Source organism: Pseudorasbora parva, chromosome 1 (genome assembly GCF_024679245.1).
Source record: "Pseudorasbora parva isolate DD20220531a chromosome 1, ASM2467924v1, whole genome shotgun sequence".
Lineage (NCBI taxonomy): Eukaryota > Metazoa > Chordata > Actinopteri > Cypriniformes > Gobionidae > Pseudorasbora > Pseudorasbora parva.
Window position 1 is genome coordinate 9,274,050 of NC_090172.1, and position 16,923 is coordinate 9,290,972.

Sequence of the window (16,923 nt, forward strand, 5' to 3'; positions counted from 1 at the left end):
CTTCAAGATATTCGTTTTATTTCTAGTTTGAGAGACTGTCACTGATGGCAGAAAGTTAATATCTACAGTATTTGTGGGATCAGCCCTGATTTGAGACGCGAACCGTTTAGAACGATTCAGTTCGATTTGGTGAACTGGTTCGACCGGTTCACTATAAAGATCCGGTTAAAAAGAACGATTCGTTCGCGAACCGGACATCACTAAACTTTATGTCTCTTCGCGGAAGTGACGTCAGGGAAGCGATGGCGGCCCGTGTTGCTCTACCGTATTGGCTTTAAACTGTTCTCGGCGCTGGGAAATTGTACGCGTTTTCTTTCCCCTTTTTCACAGATCATCTAAAAGTGGTTGGTTTTAATGTTGCAGCAGATGGACAGTCACACTTCCCTTGGCTTTTGGCAGAACGGAGATATTTGTTCGACACTCCAGTTTGTTTGACCATCTTAGCCACCGAGCATTTGAAGAGCCGGACAGAGAAACTACCTCTCTAAGGATAAAGACATTCACCAAGTGATATTTTCCACACGCACTTTTGTGAATGCTGCACTTTAGCACCCTTCATACGTTTATTTGAATCATATCAAGGCGCGCGAGGTGCGTCGGGACGCTCCAGTGTGAAGTTGTGAATGGTTGGCAGGATCTCATTTCCACAGGTGTGTTGTATTGCTCTTGTCAGCGGTGTAAATCACACCTCTCGGACTCTGGTGTTATGGTTGACATGCTAAAGACCCGCCAATGTCTGCTCGGTGTGCGCACTTTCCTCGGCGTGACATCCAGGCTATGGAGCTTCTTTTTATACATCCTCAGGAAGCACGTACGAACGGTGAGTGGGCAAAAGAGTGTCATTTTCGTGTTTTGAGCAACTTTTGTTTCATGACATGGCACTGAACTTAAATGCAGGTCATGCAGGCGTCTGAAGGGAAAACAAACACCTGTCTGGGTTATCAAACTGACTAATGTTTGGATAACATGCTAGGTATAGTTAGTTAATTCTCTATCTTCTACAGGCAGTGGCTTTTATATCATCTTTATTCTGTGCAAGGGGCCTGTGATTCATTAAAGATACAGATATATCCATTATTTAGTTGGTAACCGCACAACATGTTGTGAAGAACAAAGATTTACTGGTTATGAAGAATAACATGAATAACTGATTTCATTTAATGCACTTGACTTTCAGAATATAATGACAGCAGATTTGTCAACTTCTAAAATGTGTAAATGTGTTATTCAACAGCCAAACATGAACCATTAATGTAAAACAAGGCTTGACACATTTTTATTTGAATTCATTAATATTATATTATTTGACATTTTACTATGCGCCTAAATGATTAATGATCCGCGGGGTGAAATAAGTAATTTTTATTTATTTCCAACCAGTGTTGTTGTTTTTACCAAAACTATTGGCAACTCCAATAACTAATACAAAATGTACTAAAACTAAATCTGTATGTGTATGATGATTTATATATATATATATATATATATATATATATATTTTTTTTTTTTTTTTACTGTAAGCCTTAAAGCAGTAATGATCATAGATATGTGTAAATTGTATTGGCACAAATTTTTTTTTATATATTTATAAAAATAAAGGATTTATATTTTATGAATTAATTTATAACATAATAATAATATGTGAATAACCAATAGGTCATTGTTTTTAAGAATTAGCTGATAAATGAGTCACATGCTTTAGCTCAGAGTATGTAAACACTTTGGCTCGGAAAACCGGCTGTAATCCCTCTGTGCACAACAGGCTTTGGCAAGCCAGTTGTATAATAATCTTTAAGATGATCATTAAGATGCAATTATAAAAGTATTACTGGTCTGGGACTATGATATGGGTGCCGGAGTAGCAGTTACTTCTCTAAACATGCTTAACAGCCGTGCAAGCATCGGGTCAGTTCAGCTTGACCCGACGTTATGAATGAGTCCTTATTGAGGCCTAATGTGAGTTGGGAATAAACAGCCCCCATTTCAAAGTCACCCTGGCAGTTTCGCTCGGCTGTGCTCTCCGAAGTTCCGCTGACACTTTTAGACAGCTGGGAGAGCTAAAGATAGCTCAGAAGAGAGGGATTTGGAGAAAGAGAGGAAGAGTATCCACATTGTGGTGAGCGATGGACCGAAGCAGAGGGTCTTGTACCTCTTAAAAAGAAAGCGATCTGAGTCTGAGCTCAGTTCAATTCCAGAAGGTTGTGTACTTGAGTAAGCTGCTAATTGAGCAATTTGTAAAATATGGCAAGTCCAGGACACCAAGTTTGTTTTTATTTATTTAGGGTTCTCACGGTCATGGGAAAAATATGTTTATTTTTTATAGTGCTTTTTCTAGCTCAAGGTCACTTTACAATAAACACAACAGCAGCTGGCATAAAGACAAGCATAAATGTACACTGAGTGTGGAGAAATATAACGGAGATATAGAACACAGACATAACACAACAGGATAACATGTAACTGGAAACCCTGGAATTAGCAGCTAAATTGTCCATTTCTGGGCCTAGAAATGTTTTTAATAGCATATTAGGAATGGAGATTTCTATAGTAAATATTAATGATCAACCGATATTGATTATGATTATATTTCATGAATCATGAATATTATTTATTTCTTTATCTGTGGATATTTATTTTACTATCATTTTTATTTTAGTTTGATGCCAGTCTTGAACCTGGAGAGAAGTGCCCTAATGCCAATGTTGAATAGTCCTTTTTAATTAAATATTACTTTAAAAAATATAATGAGTATATTTTAAAACTTTATGTAAAGTTCAGCAAAAAAAAATGTAGGAAAAAAAAACTGAAAATGCAATGGATGGATAGCGACACTAGCTGGAATGTTTCTGTATATTCTTTATTTACTGTACATTTTTATTAATTACATTTTTTTAAATATTTTTCCGAATTAAATTCTGGATCATCTAAAGTTTCACATACTTCACTAGTTAATAACAAGATTTGTATTGTGCTTTCATGTAATGTTTAAATGTTCTTTTTTCATCGGAGTCTAGTGAACTCTGAAAAGTTGTGAATTTATAAAATGTAATGTTTCATTAAAACCATTATATCATGCTAAATGAACTGTAAAAGCTGTGCACACATATCCTCTGCTGCATTGTACACGCTTCATGCCCTGTGCTGTACTGAGGTGGCTGTTTCCTGTTTTGTCTTCTTCCTGTTCTAGATAATCCAGTATCAAACAGTGCGATATGACATTTTACCATTGTCACCCATTTCCAGAAACCGACTCAGTGAGTATATCTTTTCTTGAAGTTATTGTTATGACAACAGAAAGCTGCCAGTGAGATTTAACATGCCTGATCTGAGTGTTAATTGCCTCTGAGGCAGCTGAACTTGCAGTCTTTTCATATGCTGATTTCCGTTGACTAACCTGTCAGTTTGTGTCTTTTATTCATGCTCAGACACCGTGAAGCGAAAGATCCTAGTTTTAGATCTCGACGAAACATTGATCCATTCGCATCACGATGGGGTCCTGAGACCTACAGTACGGCCTGGGACACCGCCAGACTTCATCCTTAAAGTAAGTTGAAATATTTTTGTTACTGAGTACATTAAATTTGCACTATAAAATGCACATATATAGACAGAGGTTCCCACGCTCATTGAAAACCTAGAAATATCAGTGATTGTGATTACAGGCCAGCAAAAATCATGGAGATTTATTTTGTACATTAAAGTTTTTTCTAGTAATGCTTGGCTCTAAAATAGTTCATCAGCTAGCAGCTGCCATTTGTTGCTCTAACAAAATAATAATAAGATAAAATGTATAAATATTATAATGGTAAATATTAAAATATGACCTTACATATTTAAAGGAACACTCCACTTTTTTTGAAAATAGGCTCATTTTCCAAGTCCCTTAGAGATAAACTGTTTGAGTTTTACCATTTTTGAATCCATTCAGCCGATCTCTGTATCTGGCGGTAGCACTTTTAGCATAGCTTAGCATACATCATTGAATCTGATTAGACCATTAGCATCATGATCAAAAATGACCCAAGACTCTATTTTTTTAAAGGTAATTTTTTTTCCTATTTAAAACTTGATTCTTATGTAGTTACATTGTGTACTAAGACCATATGGAAAATGAAAAGCTGTGATTTTTTTTATTTATTTTTTAGACCGATATGGTTAGGGACAATTCTCTCGTTCCTGCGTAATAATCAGGGAACTTTGCTGCCATCCCATGGGTGCAGCGGCACAATGATATCACAGCGCAACTCTTCATTTTCTGTTGGTCTTAGTACACAATATAACTACTGAGTCAAGTTGTAAATAGGAAAAATATTGAAAGAATTTAGTCATTTTTTAAGTGGGATGCTAATGGTCTAATCAGATTCAATGATGTATGCTAAGCTATGCTAAAAGTGCTACCACCAGATACAGAGATCGGCTGAATGGATTTGAAAACGGTAAACTCAACTGTTTAACTCTAGGGTACTTGGAAAATAAGCCTATTTTCAAAAAAAGTGTAGTGTTCCTTTAACTATAATAATAATAATTACCATTGTTATATTAAAATGATAAATAAAATAAAAATATTACAATGAGAAACTATATTTAAAATATAGTATAATAATATCAGGACTGTTCGTTAAATTTTATTAAAAAAAAAAAAACAGATGTTTAAAGTTTTATTGCACAGGCCTAACAGGTATAAAACGCCTGTTGCCTTTTCTGAAAACAACCATAAATAATGCAGTTCATCATGCATGCTATATATATGCTAATTATGTTATCAATCACATCAATAACCCATTTTTTAAGGTTGGGTGATGTGACCAAAATATTTATTTTATTAAATATATGGTAACACTTTGCAATAAAGGATTAATTTTTTGACATTAGTTTTATTATTTCTTTAAATAACATGAGCAATACATTTTTTTACTGTTTTTGTTAATCTTTGTTAATGTTAGTTAATAATAATCCAGCTGTTCATTGTTTGTTCATGTTAGCTCACAGTGCATCAACTAATGTTAACAAACACTACATTTGATTTTAATATAAATATTATGTATTTATAAGTAAATGTTGAAATTAACATTAAAGATTAATACATGCTGTGGAAGTGTAGTTCATCAAAAGTTCCTGTTAACTTATATTAAATATATATCTATGCATGAATGAATAAATAAATAAATCATAATATATACATTATCAGTCACATAAATAACGTCATTAAATAGTTGTTTTGGGGTGGGTGAAGTATATATGTACACACACACACACACACACACACACACACACACACACACACACACACACACACAGAGTATATATACATATAATATATTTTATTAATCTGTATAATCTATTTATAAATCTTTATTCCGTAAAATGAAATAAAATATACATGAAACATTTTTAACATAACATCCTCAAGATAAATATCCACATCCTTCCAAAACAATCTTTAAATCTTCCTGAACGTGCTTGACATAAAAACAAAGCCTAGATTTGAAGTTTGACAATATGATCTGACATTGTTCTGCCAAACTACTTCTCACTACTACTTTCTGTTGGTTTAGAGCAGGGGTATTCATTTAAAGTTCCAAGAGGTCCGGTTTCTATATTTCCTTCCGAGGGGAGGTCCGGACAATACTTTTTTGGAACAGTACATTTCCATCGGGCAGCCGTAGTACTTTTTAAAAGAAAAAATCAGAAAACACTCAAAATATTCATCAAAGATGGGAATCTTTGGCCCCGAGAGCCAAAGCAGTGATGTCTAAGATTTTTACCAATATTTACCACAAAAAAGTAAATATTTCTCCTGGATATGAATATAAAAAGGTAAGATCAGTTGTTTTATCGGGCTGTTATTTATTTTTTTATTTTTACATTTAAACACCGTTACATGGTACATAGAAGTCTTTGGGACTGAGAAAACGGGGTGCAGGGTTTACAACAAAATATTAAAATAAGGTATTTTTATATGTTGCTCAAAGTAATAAACTATTGAAACAAACAATCTAATAATAAACTCAAAATGAGCACAAAATAAAGCTTTTTAAGTTATCTATCTATCTATCTATCTATCTATCTATCTATCTATCTATCTATCTATCTATCTATCTATCTATCTATCTATCTATCTATCTATCTATCTATCTATCTATCTATCTATCTATCTATCTATCTATCTATCTCTCTCTCTCTCTCTCTCTCTCTCTCTCTCTCTCTCTCTCTCTCTCTCTCTCTCTATATATATATTCTTTTTATACAGCATTTTAGCAAAAGTATCTGTTTTGCTGCTCACCATGTTTCAGCTTCTGCTGTTAAAATAAGCATGTACTCTGCTGCTCTTAATACGGTGCTTTAGCGTTTTTAGCAGGAGAGAGAACGCGCACGGAGCGGAAAGGGCTTAAATGATGAAGTGCGTTTGGCTCTAGATAAAAATATTAGAGGATGTAGTGCAGAAAGATCATTACCATAAATGACTACAGTGGGGTTGTGGGTTGTTCCGCTCTGTTGTTTTTTACATTGCTCACTTTAATCTATAGAAACGATAAAATGCCACAATTGTGACCCATGCTCCAGATGGAACTAAGTTGTGGTCTGGAACTGGACCGTCATTTGAATACAACTGGTTTAGAGGATTTGAGAATTAGAGGATTTTTTTTCTCTCCAAACATCCCCCTATCACCCCCATAATTTGTTCTGTGCTGTTACTCATCCATGCATTCATGCAGTTCATCACTCTGATGTGTCAATAAACTTGAAGAAGCAGGAGCTGCTTCGTTCCGCAAATGTATTTACATAACGTAACATGAATGAAGTGGCTCTTGTTTCATCACCATGAAAGCTGTAGGGCATACGAGCAGGGAAAAAAGTTTGCACCGAACAAACTCACGCCATATAAACAAACGGACCTGTCTTACATGCATGCAAAACTGTCACACACATGCTGCTGTGGTAAAAATATTCATTGCACAGACCAATTTTTCGTAGCCAGTGCATGTTGCACTGTACAGCCCTGATTATTATTATTATTTTAAAACCTTTTCGATTATTCATGAATAACTGTTATATCACTATTAGTTGAATTAACTCCAAATGTGTCATTTCATTTTCTCATGTTAACTGTCGTTTCTTTCAGGTGGTAATAGACAAACACCCGGTCAGATTCTTTGTACATAAAAGGCCGCATGTCGACTTCTTCTTAGAGGTGGTCAGTCAGTGGTATGAGTTAGTAGTGTTCACTGCTAGTATGGAGATATATGGCTCTGCAGTAGCTGATAAGCTGGATAACAACAAGGGAATCCTGAAAAGAAGATACTACAGACAGGTAACCACTGAAACTTCACATTTCATTGTTCTTAAACTTTTCCTATGAGAAATATGGAAAAGGCAGAAATCAGTCAAGGATATATTTCAACAAAACTTTCCGTTTCTGTATCTTGTGCAGCACTGTACACTGGATTCAGGTAGTTATATTAAAGACCTCTCCGTTGTACATGATGACTTATCAAGTGTAGTCATTCTTGACAACTCGCCTGGGGCATATCGCAGTCATCCAGGTAAGACTTTAAACAACTCGCTGTAGTTTGCACTGCTTCCTTTGCAGGATTAACTTGTGTGTGAGCGGTTGCCCAGCTGGTCTCTCTGCATGATATCTGTAGTTGTGTAGTTGAGGCCATTTTAGCCTGACCATGTTAAGCATGTTCAGCATCACAGTAATGTATGCCATGCGTAAAATTAGGATTTAATATATAATATATACTCGTATACAGAAAATGTTTAGAATCCAAACAATTTCTGATGAATTATCCTATTTAAAAAAAATATATATATATATGTATATGTTTTACTCTGAAAACATAATGGAAATAAATTATAAAGTTATAATAACATAATGGAAATAAATTATAAAGTTGATCATGCATGCTAGGGGTTGAACGACTTTCATTTTTTTAAACTCGACATTTATGTGATGAAAGTCGAGTCGACGTCGACTAGTCTCTGATGACGTCATTAATTAAAAAAAATATAAACCTGAACCTTGAGCTGAGACTCGAACTCCGGTCTTCTTGTGCACAGTCAGTACCGCCGCTGGCCGTCTCGATGCCCTACGCATCATTTTTAATGGTGCCCGCGGGTGGCGCGTTCACGTTGTGCTGACAGAAATTTATCGTAGTGCCCCCCTCAGCACTTGGTGCCCTACGCGCAGCGCGTGATGGGAGCGGCGGCACTGTGCAGTGCACAGCTGATATGGCATGACACAGCGCTGCCCATAAGGTTATTGATCCTACATGACAGCTTTTGTATAAGTTATTTTGTCTTATGGTCGTTATATTTCTCACAGATTTCTGTTCGTTCTGAATATGATACAGATAAAGTAGCACAATAAAGATTACATGTAGGCTATATGACTGCATTAGTAAGTGAATTTGTGTGTGAATTAATTCTACCTGGCAGCGTCTCTCTACTATAGCCTACTAATAGTGAAGATGTGAGTTTTAGTTATCAAGAAATATATGCTAGAAAGTTTCAGTTTCTAAGCTATTTTTTGATATATCACAGAACAGTGTTGACAATACATTTCTGCGCTACTGAATAGGTTTGCTTGAGGCGCGCGCGCGTTTTTTTCTTAAATTTGAACGTAAAGCACACACTAGAGGCTTAGTAACTACTAGCTAGTTCGTAACTAACTCTGTACTTTTTTTGGTTGCACCATTTGATCTTAAAGCAGAACTTAACTAGTAGGTCGTAAGGTCTCCGAAAAGAAATGCGTAGTCGCATTACATGACGTTTACCCTCGATCCAATAGCACGTGAGCAGAAGTTGTGTTGAAATGCTCTGAATTTCAGTTTATCCTTCATTATTATAACTTATTTTGCCTCATGTAGGTTAACCAATGGTAAAAATACGTTTCCATTAAATACGATAATTAATTATGAACTTAAGTGTTTTTATATATAAATATCATTCAGAAGCATTCAGTATATGAAACGACAGTAATAAGGAAAAATAAATAAATAATGAAACTAAAACGAAACAAAAAAACATAAGAAATTACTTTTATTGACTTTGACTGATTTTATTTGACATCATGACATGCACAACACAGAGCGATGGAACAGTTGCGCGCAGCGACACAGCTGTTTCGCACGGGTTTATGTTAAAGAGCCGCTAACAAAGTAATCTATTCATATAATGTTTTCTCTTAAAATATAAGTAAGTGTAAATATCAGCATTATCATATGTGTAAAGAATTGAAGTCTTGTCATGTAAAACAAGAGCTTTATTATGCAGTTCAGTCTGTCTGCTATTACCTATTCCAACCGTTATTCCTGATCGGAGGCTTCCGTAAATATTTAGTTTATACGTAGATTTACGTTTCAAATAATTTTAAATGTAGCCTGAGGTGGTCATATTCAATTCTAGTCAGAATATGAGTCTGAAACTACTCCATTGCGCTGTGATTATGAGGCGTGTTTCAACCGAACCAGGAAAGACATCAATTGGGCAGACCTACAACCAATCAGAGCAACAAAGTTAACCTTGCCATAGTGAAATAAGAGTTCATTACATGGACATCACATACAGTGAGTCTCAAACACCATTGCCTCCTACTTCTTATGTAAATCTCATGCATGAAAAACACCACGGAAAAATAAGTGCTTCTCAACATAAGGCCAACCGTGATGCAATTGTTGGGGATCATTTATGTGTACGCCCCCAACATTTGCATCTGTCCAAAAATGCTCATTGTCAGGCGGAACTGATGGAGCTGAATCATTGGGACTGCGGGTAAACAAGCGACACTCGAGGATAGCAAAAACAGCAGCTCTCATGGACACGTCATGTTCCAGGCTGTGTAGGAGACGTGAGGACTTTTCTAGCCTTCCCACAGATAAAAAATGTCAACAGTCATGGTTGATGTTTATAATCAGATACCGCAACAATTTAAATCAAGATCGTTCGTTTGTTTGGCCCATTTCAAGCAAGCTTCGCTCATTTGCCAGATTTTAGTAATTTAAATCCCCCAAACAGAGCTTTTCTGTGAAAAGAACACATACTATCCGGTACTATACCTAAACATGTCCAATCGGATAACCATATTTACCAGTGATCTCTCTCTCGTGTGCAGATGATCTGAAAACACCAATACACAAGTAGGCTGCATTTCAGCAATCTCCATTTGAGATGTTCTGCTTAAAGTGTCATTCAGTCGGTCTGTGTTCTGTCAGGGCGGTCAGGACTTACAAGCCGCTTCACTGAACAACTGAACTGCTGTGAGCTGCTGAAATAAGCCAATCAGAGCAGAGCTCTAATTTTAATATTAATGACTCTTCCAAAAAAGGCAAAAACAGAGCATTACATTCTAGGGACAATTTCTAGGGTTGTAAATGGACCTGTAAAACTGTATCTGTAAAATTTTTGCCCTTAAATAAGCCACATACCCTCTATGTAGATATCAGAGAACAATTCAACAGATTGTTTCAACTCATTCTAGGGCACCTTTAATGGTGCAATGCAAAAATATTTTGTAGTGCATAAGTTGTAACTTAGTGCCCATTTACGTCAAAACTAGGCTAAGTTTGAACTTGGTGCAACCGGACACTTATCAATAAATGAATTGCTTGGTCTTGAATAATACACATTTTACATTTCTGTAAAAAAAAAAAGTTTTGTCACATTACAGAAATTTGGCAAAAAAAGCTCTGTCTATTTTCATTGTAAATAGTGTAGCGATGTTTGAAGTCACTTTCTAACCAAGCAGATTTCTGTTGGTCAGACCAACCTTTTGAGAAATCTGTGTGGGGAAATCTTTTATATCCCAAATATTTGCAAAGCAACAATAAATGGAACCACACATTTAGTCGCAAATGTATAGATTTAGATTTAAATGTAAGTTTGCCAATTCCCAACCTGCTTTGTATTATTACAATGTCTTTAGTGTATATATAAATTAATAATGTTTACCTTTTTCTTTATTACCTGGAGTCGCTAAAAAGTCCTTTAAACAGCTACAGATTGGTTTTCCTCATTTTTGTGTCCCTGCCCACGAACTGTCGGATTGACACAAAACTGTTATAGTAGGGTTATCAATGGAAATTGTATCGCACTTCATCTACTCTTTAAACAGTAAGCATTATGGAAAATACTATGGCAGCAGCCTAAAGGACAGCCTTTTGTTTTGGGAGGTTTGACAGAAGGCGCTTCCTGTTTCTCTTCTTCTAAATGAGTGGCACTTTTTCCACTGTTTCATCTAAAAACACTGTTCATAGTTATTTTGTTTTTAAATGACTACAAACCATTTTTTTTAGGTTTTCCGTCTGAGTCTTTTCTCCATAATTATTTACTATCATTTGCAGCCTTTATCCACTGCCTACAACACTGGATCCTTCACTGGAAACTGGAAATAACTCACTGCTGCTAAACCTTTATTCTTTGCATTCTTGCACCCACTGTTGTGACTTAAAGTTTGCTAAAAAAGTATTTCCTACTCAAGCAATACTTTACTTTGGTCAAGGCTGTCCAATGGCAGACTGTAAGTGGCTTTGGATGGCACATCCAAAGTGCATTATGGGTTATGAAAATAACAGCTTTTTTTCTGTTTTCTCTAGTTAAGAAGCACAATTTCAGAAATTATTTTACCTTTCTACCACATAGGGAGCCAAGTTTTATTGAAAGCCTGTTTAATTGCTGCTTTAATAAAAGTAGTCAACTGAGAAAAGGTTGTTTTCCCAGTTTTTTGTTTGAGTGTGTAATTGTTTTCTATATCTCTGTTTCTGACCCATAGATAATGCAATACCTATAAAGTCATGGTTTAGTGACCCCAGTGACACAGCACTTCTTAACTTGCTGCCCATGCTGGATGCACTTAGGTAAGGATCTCAAAAGTAACTAAAAGATGTAACAAGGATTTTTATGCTGTTCACTTAAACTTCATTATGTGTTTCCCTCTTCAGATTCACCGCAGACGTGCGGTCCGTCCTGAGCAGAAATCTCCACCAGCATCGACTCTGGTGATCATCCGACCGAGGGCTTTCTTCAAGTCCGTTCTTTTTATTTTTGTTTCGTTTTGTCCAACTGCTTCCCTATCTGACTTCCGCCTGCTCATTCTCCCTCAACTCTTGACTCATTGCCTTCCAAAAACGGCCTTGCGTGAGGTCTATCTGGAGGAGAGTCAATCCTGAACTCAAAGGGGATGGAATAGGCAAACTTTAGGATGTCAAGGAAGCTTTTTTTTGCCTAGGTTTTTTCCCCTTCTTCAGAATGGAGTCTCTGCCTTACAGTTCTACCTATGCTGATCGCGTGTGAGTTATGTTTGTGCTATGTGTGAATGAGGACATCTGGTGTTTTTTTTTCTTTTAATTTTTTGAAGACATGGAGTGGCTGGATACTGAGGCAAGATAAAACAGACCTTTTCATGACTTGCATCTTTAATCTCAGCTTGGGACGTCATACCTCACTTCTAAAGGTGGCACAAACAGAGATCTGCTAAACGGACTGGCTTAAAAAAGCCCCCCGACACTCTGCACATCTAATAGAGTTCACTGGAAAAACTATTGATGACACAGACCAGTAGATTTCAGGGTTATTGTTGTAGAGTTGTGTATGTGAATTATTGAGGTACTGTCTTGGAAAACATGGGTTTTAATGACTTTTGTATGGTAGACCTTCTCCAAATTCAGAATGTGGAAGATAATGTTCTCCATATTCTGCGGCGAATTCTTACGTTTTATCTGGTCAATTCTCATCCTATTTTATTTTTGGCAGTAAATGAATTTAACTTGATTATCAGGGAGGATGTAATAGAATATGTGCTTTGAAGAAGCTAAACGACAGATTTTAAGCCTTTCTGCTCTAATTCTTCTCTACAAGAATGTATGTGGTTGATTATGAAATCCGCAAAACTTGCGCGCCTTTTTACAATTTTTTCTTTCCTGAAAATGTAATAATGACAAGACTTGAATTTATAAAACTTGTACTTCATTGTATTGAAGAGCTGACTGAGCAACAGACACCTTTTTTTTACTCAAGGCCTTGTTGGTTTCTCTGTGCACCTGTCAGATAATGTCAGTTCTATTCTCATCAATCAAACACTTGTTAAGTCTCAAGGCAGCTTCCTGGGACACAAGTCCATAGACCTGTGCACGTTACTAATAAAAACGTGTTACTATCTTATACTCTGGATTCAGTTTTCTTTTGCCGTGTTAAAAGTATCTTCTGCAAAATTAGTAGTTGTGTAACCTTTTGCTTCTAAACAACAACACAAAAAAAGATTGTATGATTGTTTTAAGTGTACTGAATATAAATTATGTGTGTATATACACAGACACACACACACACACACACTCTTCAGGGGGATTTATTTTTTTGGCCAAGCAGAAAGAAAGTGGTCCTTTAAAGGGTTAGTTCACCCAAAAAATGAAATTGATGTCATTAGGGTGAGTCATTAATGTCGTTCCACACCCGTAAGACCTCCGTTCATCTTCAGAACACAGTTTAAGATATTTTATATTTAGTCCGACAGCGTATCTAAGTGTATGCACACTATACTGTCCATGTCCAGAAAGGGAATAAAAACATCATCAAAGTAGTCCATATGTGACATCAGTTGGTTAATTAGAATCTCTTGAAGCCTCGAAAATACATTTTGGTCCAAAAATAACAAAAACTACGACTTTATTCAGCATTGTCTTCCTTGTTTGTGTTCAATCCTCAAATAAACATTCAAATGGTTGTGAATCAGTGAATCGATCAATGATTCGGATTGCCAATGTCACATGATCCGATTCATTGAGCAATCAAATCTGGACTTTAGCCAAAACACATGAACCTTATGATCTAAACTTCTTGGTTGTTTTTGCATTGTCTTGTTGAAAAATAACATCTAACCATTCCTCTTTAGATAAGAACTTTTCAATTGTAGGAAACCAGCCGTGCTGCAATATTCTCCTGTACAGTGCATCCGTAAAGCATTCACAGCGCTTCAGTTTTCTGCATCTGTTGTTCTGTTAAAGCATTATTTCAAAATGGATTAAAATATTTTTTTTCGCTGAATTCTACAAACAATGCCTCATAATGACAATGTGAAAGAAGTTTGTTTGAACACTCAAACACTCAATGACACTCAAACTTGAGCACAGTTGCATCCTATTTCCAATGATCATCCTTGAGATGTTTCTTCAACTTGATTGGATACCGCCTGTGGTAAATTCAGTTGATTGGACACGTCTTGGAAAGGCACATACCTTTCTTTATAAGGTTCACTTCACTGTTAACAGCATGTCAGAGCACGAACCCAGCCATGAAGTCCAAGGAATTGTCTGTAGACCTCCACGACAGGGCTCTATCGAGGCAAAGTTCCGAGGAAAAGTACAGAAACATTTTTGCAGCACAATCCTAATAATTTGCGCAGTCTACATAAATCCTCTGCTACTTTACTCTTTATTCCAATTGGTCTCTGGAATTGCCAGTCTGCTGTAAAAAAAAAAGCAGTCTTTATTTCATCTCTTGGGACTCATGGCCCTAACTGAGACCTGAATCAAACCAGAGGACACTGCCACTCCTGCAGCCCTCTCAACTAATTTTACTTTTTCACACCCTTCGACCAATTGGGAGGGGTGGAGGTACTGGTTTGCTTATCTCAAATGATTGGAAATTTGATCCCTTACCATCTCTATCGGCCAGTTCATTTGAATCACACTCAATCACTATTACTCACCCTGTTAAAATCCATGTTGTAGTGGTCTATCGTCCTCCAGGTCACCTCGGTAACTTTGTGGAGGAGTTGGATGTGTTACTTTCTAGCTTCCCTGAGGATGGCACTCCTCTGATTCTGCTTGGGGACTTCAACATCCATCTGGATAAGCACCTAGCCACAGACTTCACCACTACTGACTTAATTTGACTTCAAGTTAGTATCTACTACGGCTACTCACAAATCAGGTAACCAATTAGACCTTGTCTACACACTTTAGTTACTCTATTACACACCTCAGACCACTTTCTCATCACCCTTAACCTCATACTGACTCCTGACACAACACACACTCCTACACAGATTAGCTTTTGGCGTAATCTACGCTCACTCTCTCCCTCTCGCCTATCCACTATGGTTTCATCTTCACTCAGTTCTCAGTACTGGACACTAACAGTGCTACCGACACTCTTTGCTCCACTCTAACATCTTCCTCAGACAGTTTTTGCCCCCTTTCATCCAGACCAGCCCGCCCCACCCCATCTGCCCCCTGGCTGTCTGATGTTCTCCTTGAACATCGCTCTGGACTCAGGGCGGCAGAGAGGAAATGTCAGACATCTAAACTATACTGACCTTACCTTGTATCAGTCTCTTCTTTCTCTACAAATGTCTCCACTGCTAAAACAACATACTACCACAACAAAATCAACAATTGCTCTGACTCTCACACACTCTTTAAAACATTCTCCTCTCTTCTTTGTCCTCCTCCTCCCCCTCCTTCATCAACTCTTACAGCTCGACTGAGACTGCCTTGCTCTCGATAACTGAGGTACTGAGACTGGCAAAAGCAGCTTCCTCAGTGCTCAACCTGCTGGATCTGTCTGCTGCTTTTGACACAGTTAACCACCAGGTCCTCTCGGCTACACTTAAGAAGACGGGGATCTCAGGAACTGCTCTCCAGTGGTTCAGGTCTTACCTCTCTGGTAGGTCTTACAGGGTGTCATGGAAAGGTGTAGTGTCTAAGTCACATCATCTAGCTACTTAAGTTTCCCAAGGCTCAGTGCTTGGACCACTTCTCTTCTCCATCTACATGTCGTCATTAGGCTCTGACATTCAGAAACACGGCTTCTCCTTTCACTGCTATGCTGATGACACTTAACTCTACTTCTCATTTCAACCAGATGATCCTACAGCCAGTGTTCGTATCGCTGCCGGTCTGACAGACATTTCTGACTGGATGAAGGAGCATCACCTTAAACTCATTCTTGCAAAGACAGAATTGCTTGTTGTCTCAACCAACCCAGCACTTCATCAAAATTTCTCTATTCAGCTTGGTTCATCAACCATAACTCCATCCAGGACAGCCAGGAACCTTGGAGTTGTGATTGATGACCATTTAAACTTCACTGACCACATAACTGCAACAGCCCGGTCCTGCAGATTTGCTTTATACAACATTAGAAAGATTAGACCCTTCCTATCACAACAGGCTGCACAACTCCTGGTTCAAGCTCTTGTTCTTTCCAGACTGCAATGCTCTTCTAGCTGGCCTTCCAGCATGCACTATCAAACCCTTGCAGCTGATCCAGAATGCAGCGGCGAGAGTGGTCTTTAATGAGCCGACGAGAGCACATATCACGCCTTTCTTCATCAGACTGCACTGGTTGCCAATGGCTGCTCGCATCAAATTCAAGGCACTGGTTCTCGCCTACAAAGCAACCACTGGCTCTTCACCAATATACCTAAACTCGCTTGTTCAGACTTACACACCCTCCAGAAGCTTGCGTTCTGCGAGTGAGCGACGCCTCGTGGTTCCATCCCAAAGAGGCATGAAATCGCTCTCACAGACATTTTCCTGGACCGTTCCCACCTGGAACCAATTTGTGCTGCTAAGTCTGTAGCCATTTTTAAAAAACATCTTAAGACACATCTTTTCCAATTGCACCTGACCAATAAAGAATAGCACTTAACTATCCATTTAAATTTTGTTTGTTTGTACAAAAAAAAAAAATGTTTGTGTACTGTGCTTAATTAATTGAGACTTCTTACAGCTCTTACAGGTTGTTGGCCTTGTTTGTTTCATTGCTTCTATTGCTCTCCCCTTTTTTGTAAGTCGCTTTGGATAAAAGCATCTGCTAAATGATTAAACGTAAATGTAGGTAACCAAAAACCTGATGGACACACTGACAAAGCACTAGCGGTGGAGAGAGGAAAACCTTCAAGAACAACCGTCTCTGCAGCAC

The 16,923-nt window shown here is 37.4% G+C and overlaps 1 protein-coding gene across 2 annotated transcripts; it reads left to right on the plus strand.

Annotated features, from left to right (window-relative positions):
- Positions 1-208: 208 nt before the first annotated feature.
- On the plus strand, positions 209-13,163 carry ctdnep1b (CTD nuclear envelope phosphatase 1b). Of its 2 annotated transcripts, none has more exons than XM_067418258.1 (7): positions 209-820; positions 3,188-3,254; positions 3,426-3,544; positions 7,124-7,312; positions 7,433-7,544; positions 11,774-11,858; positions 11,943-13,163. In XM_067418258.1, the coding sequence occupies exons 1-7, from the start codon at positions 707-709 to the stop codon at positions 12,001-12,003; spliced, it is 747 nt and encodes a 248-aa protein (XP_067274359.1). In that variant the 5' UTR covers positions 209-706; the 3' UTR covers positions 12,004-13,163. The 2 variants fall into 2 exon arrangements, with proteins under 2 accessions (XP_067274359.1, XP_067274439.1); XM_067418338.1 differs by having other exon boundaries at positions 7,433-7,451.
- Positions 13,164-16,923: the final 3,760 nt, after the last annotated feature.

Coding starts and splice junctions, on each gene's coding strand:
- ctdnep1b (XM_067418258.1), top strand. CDS start 707: ATGGTTGACATGCTAAAGACCCGCCAATGTCTGCTCGGTGTGCGCACT. Junction 7,545..11,773: donor GGCATATCGCAGTCATCCAG/GTAAGACTTTAA, acceptor TCTGACCCATAG/ATAATGCAATACCTATAAAG. Junction 11,859..11,942: donor CCCATGCTGGATGCACTTAG/GTAAGGATCTCA, acceptor TTCCCTCTTCAG/ATTCACCGCAGACGTGCGGT.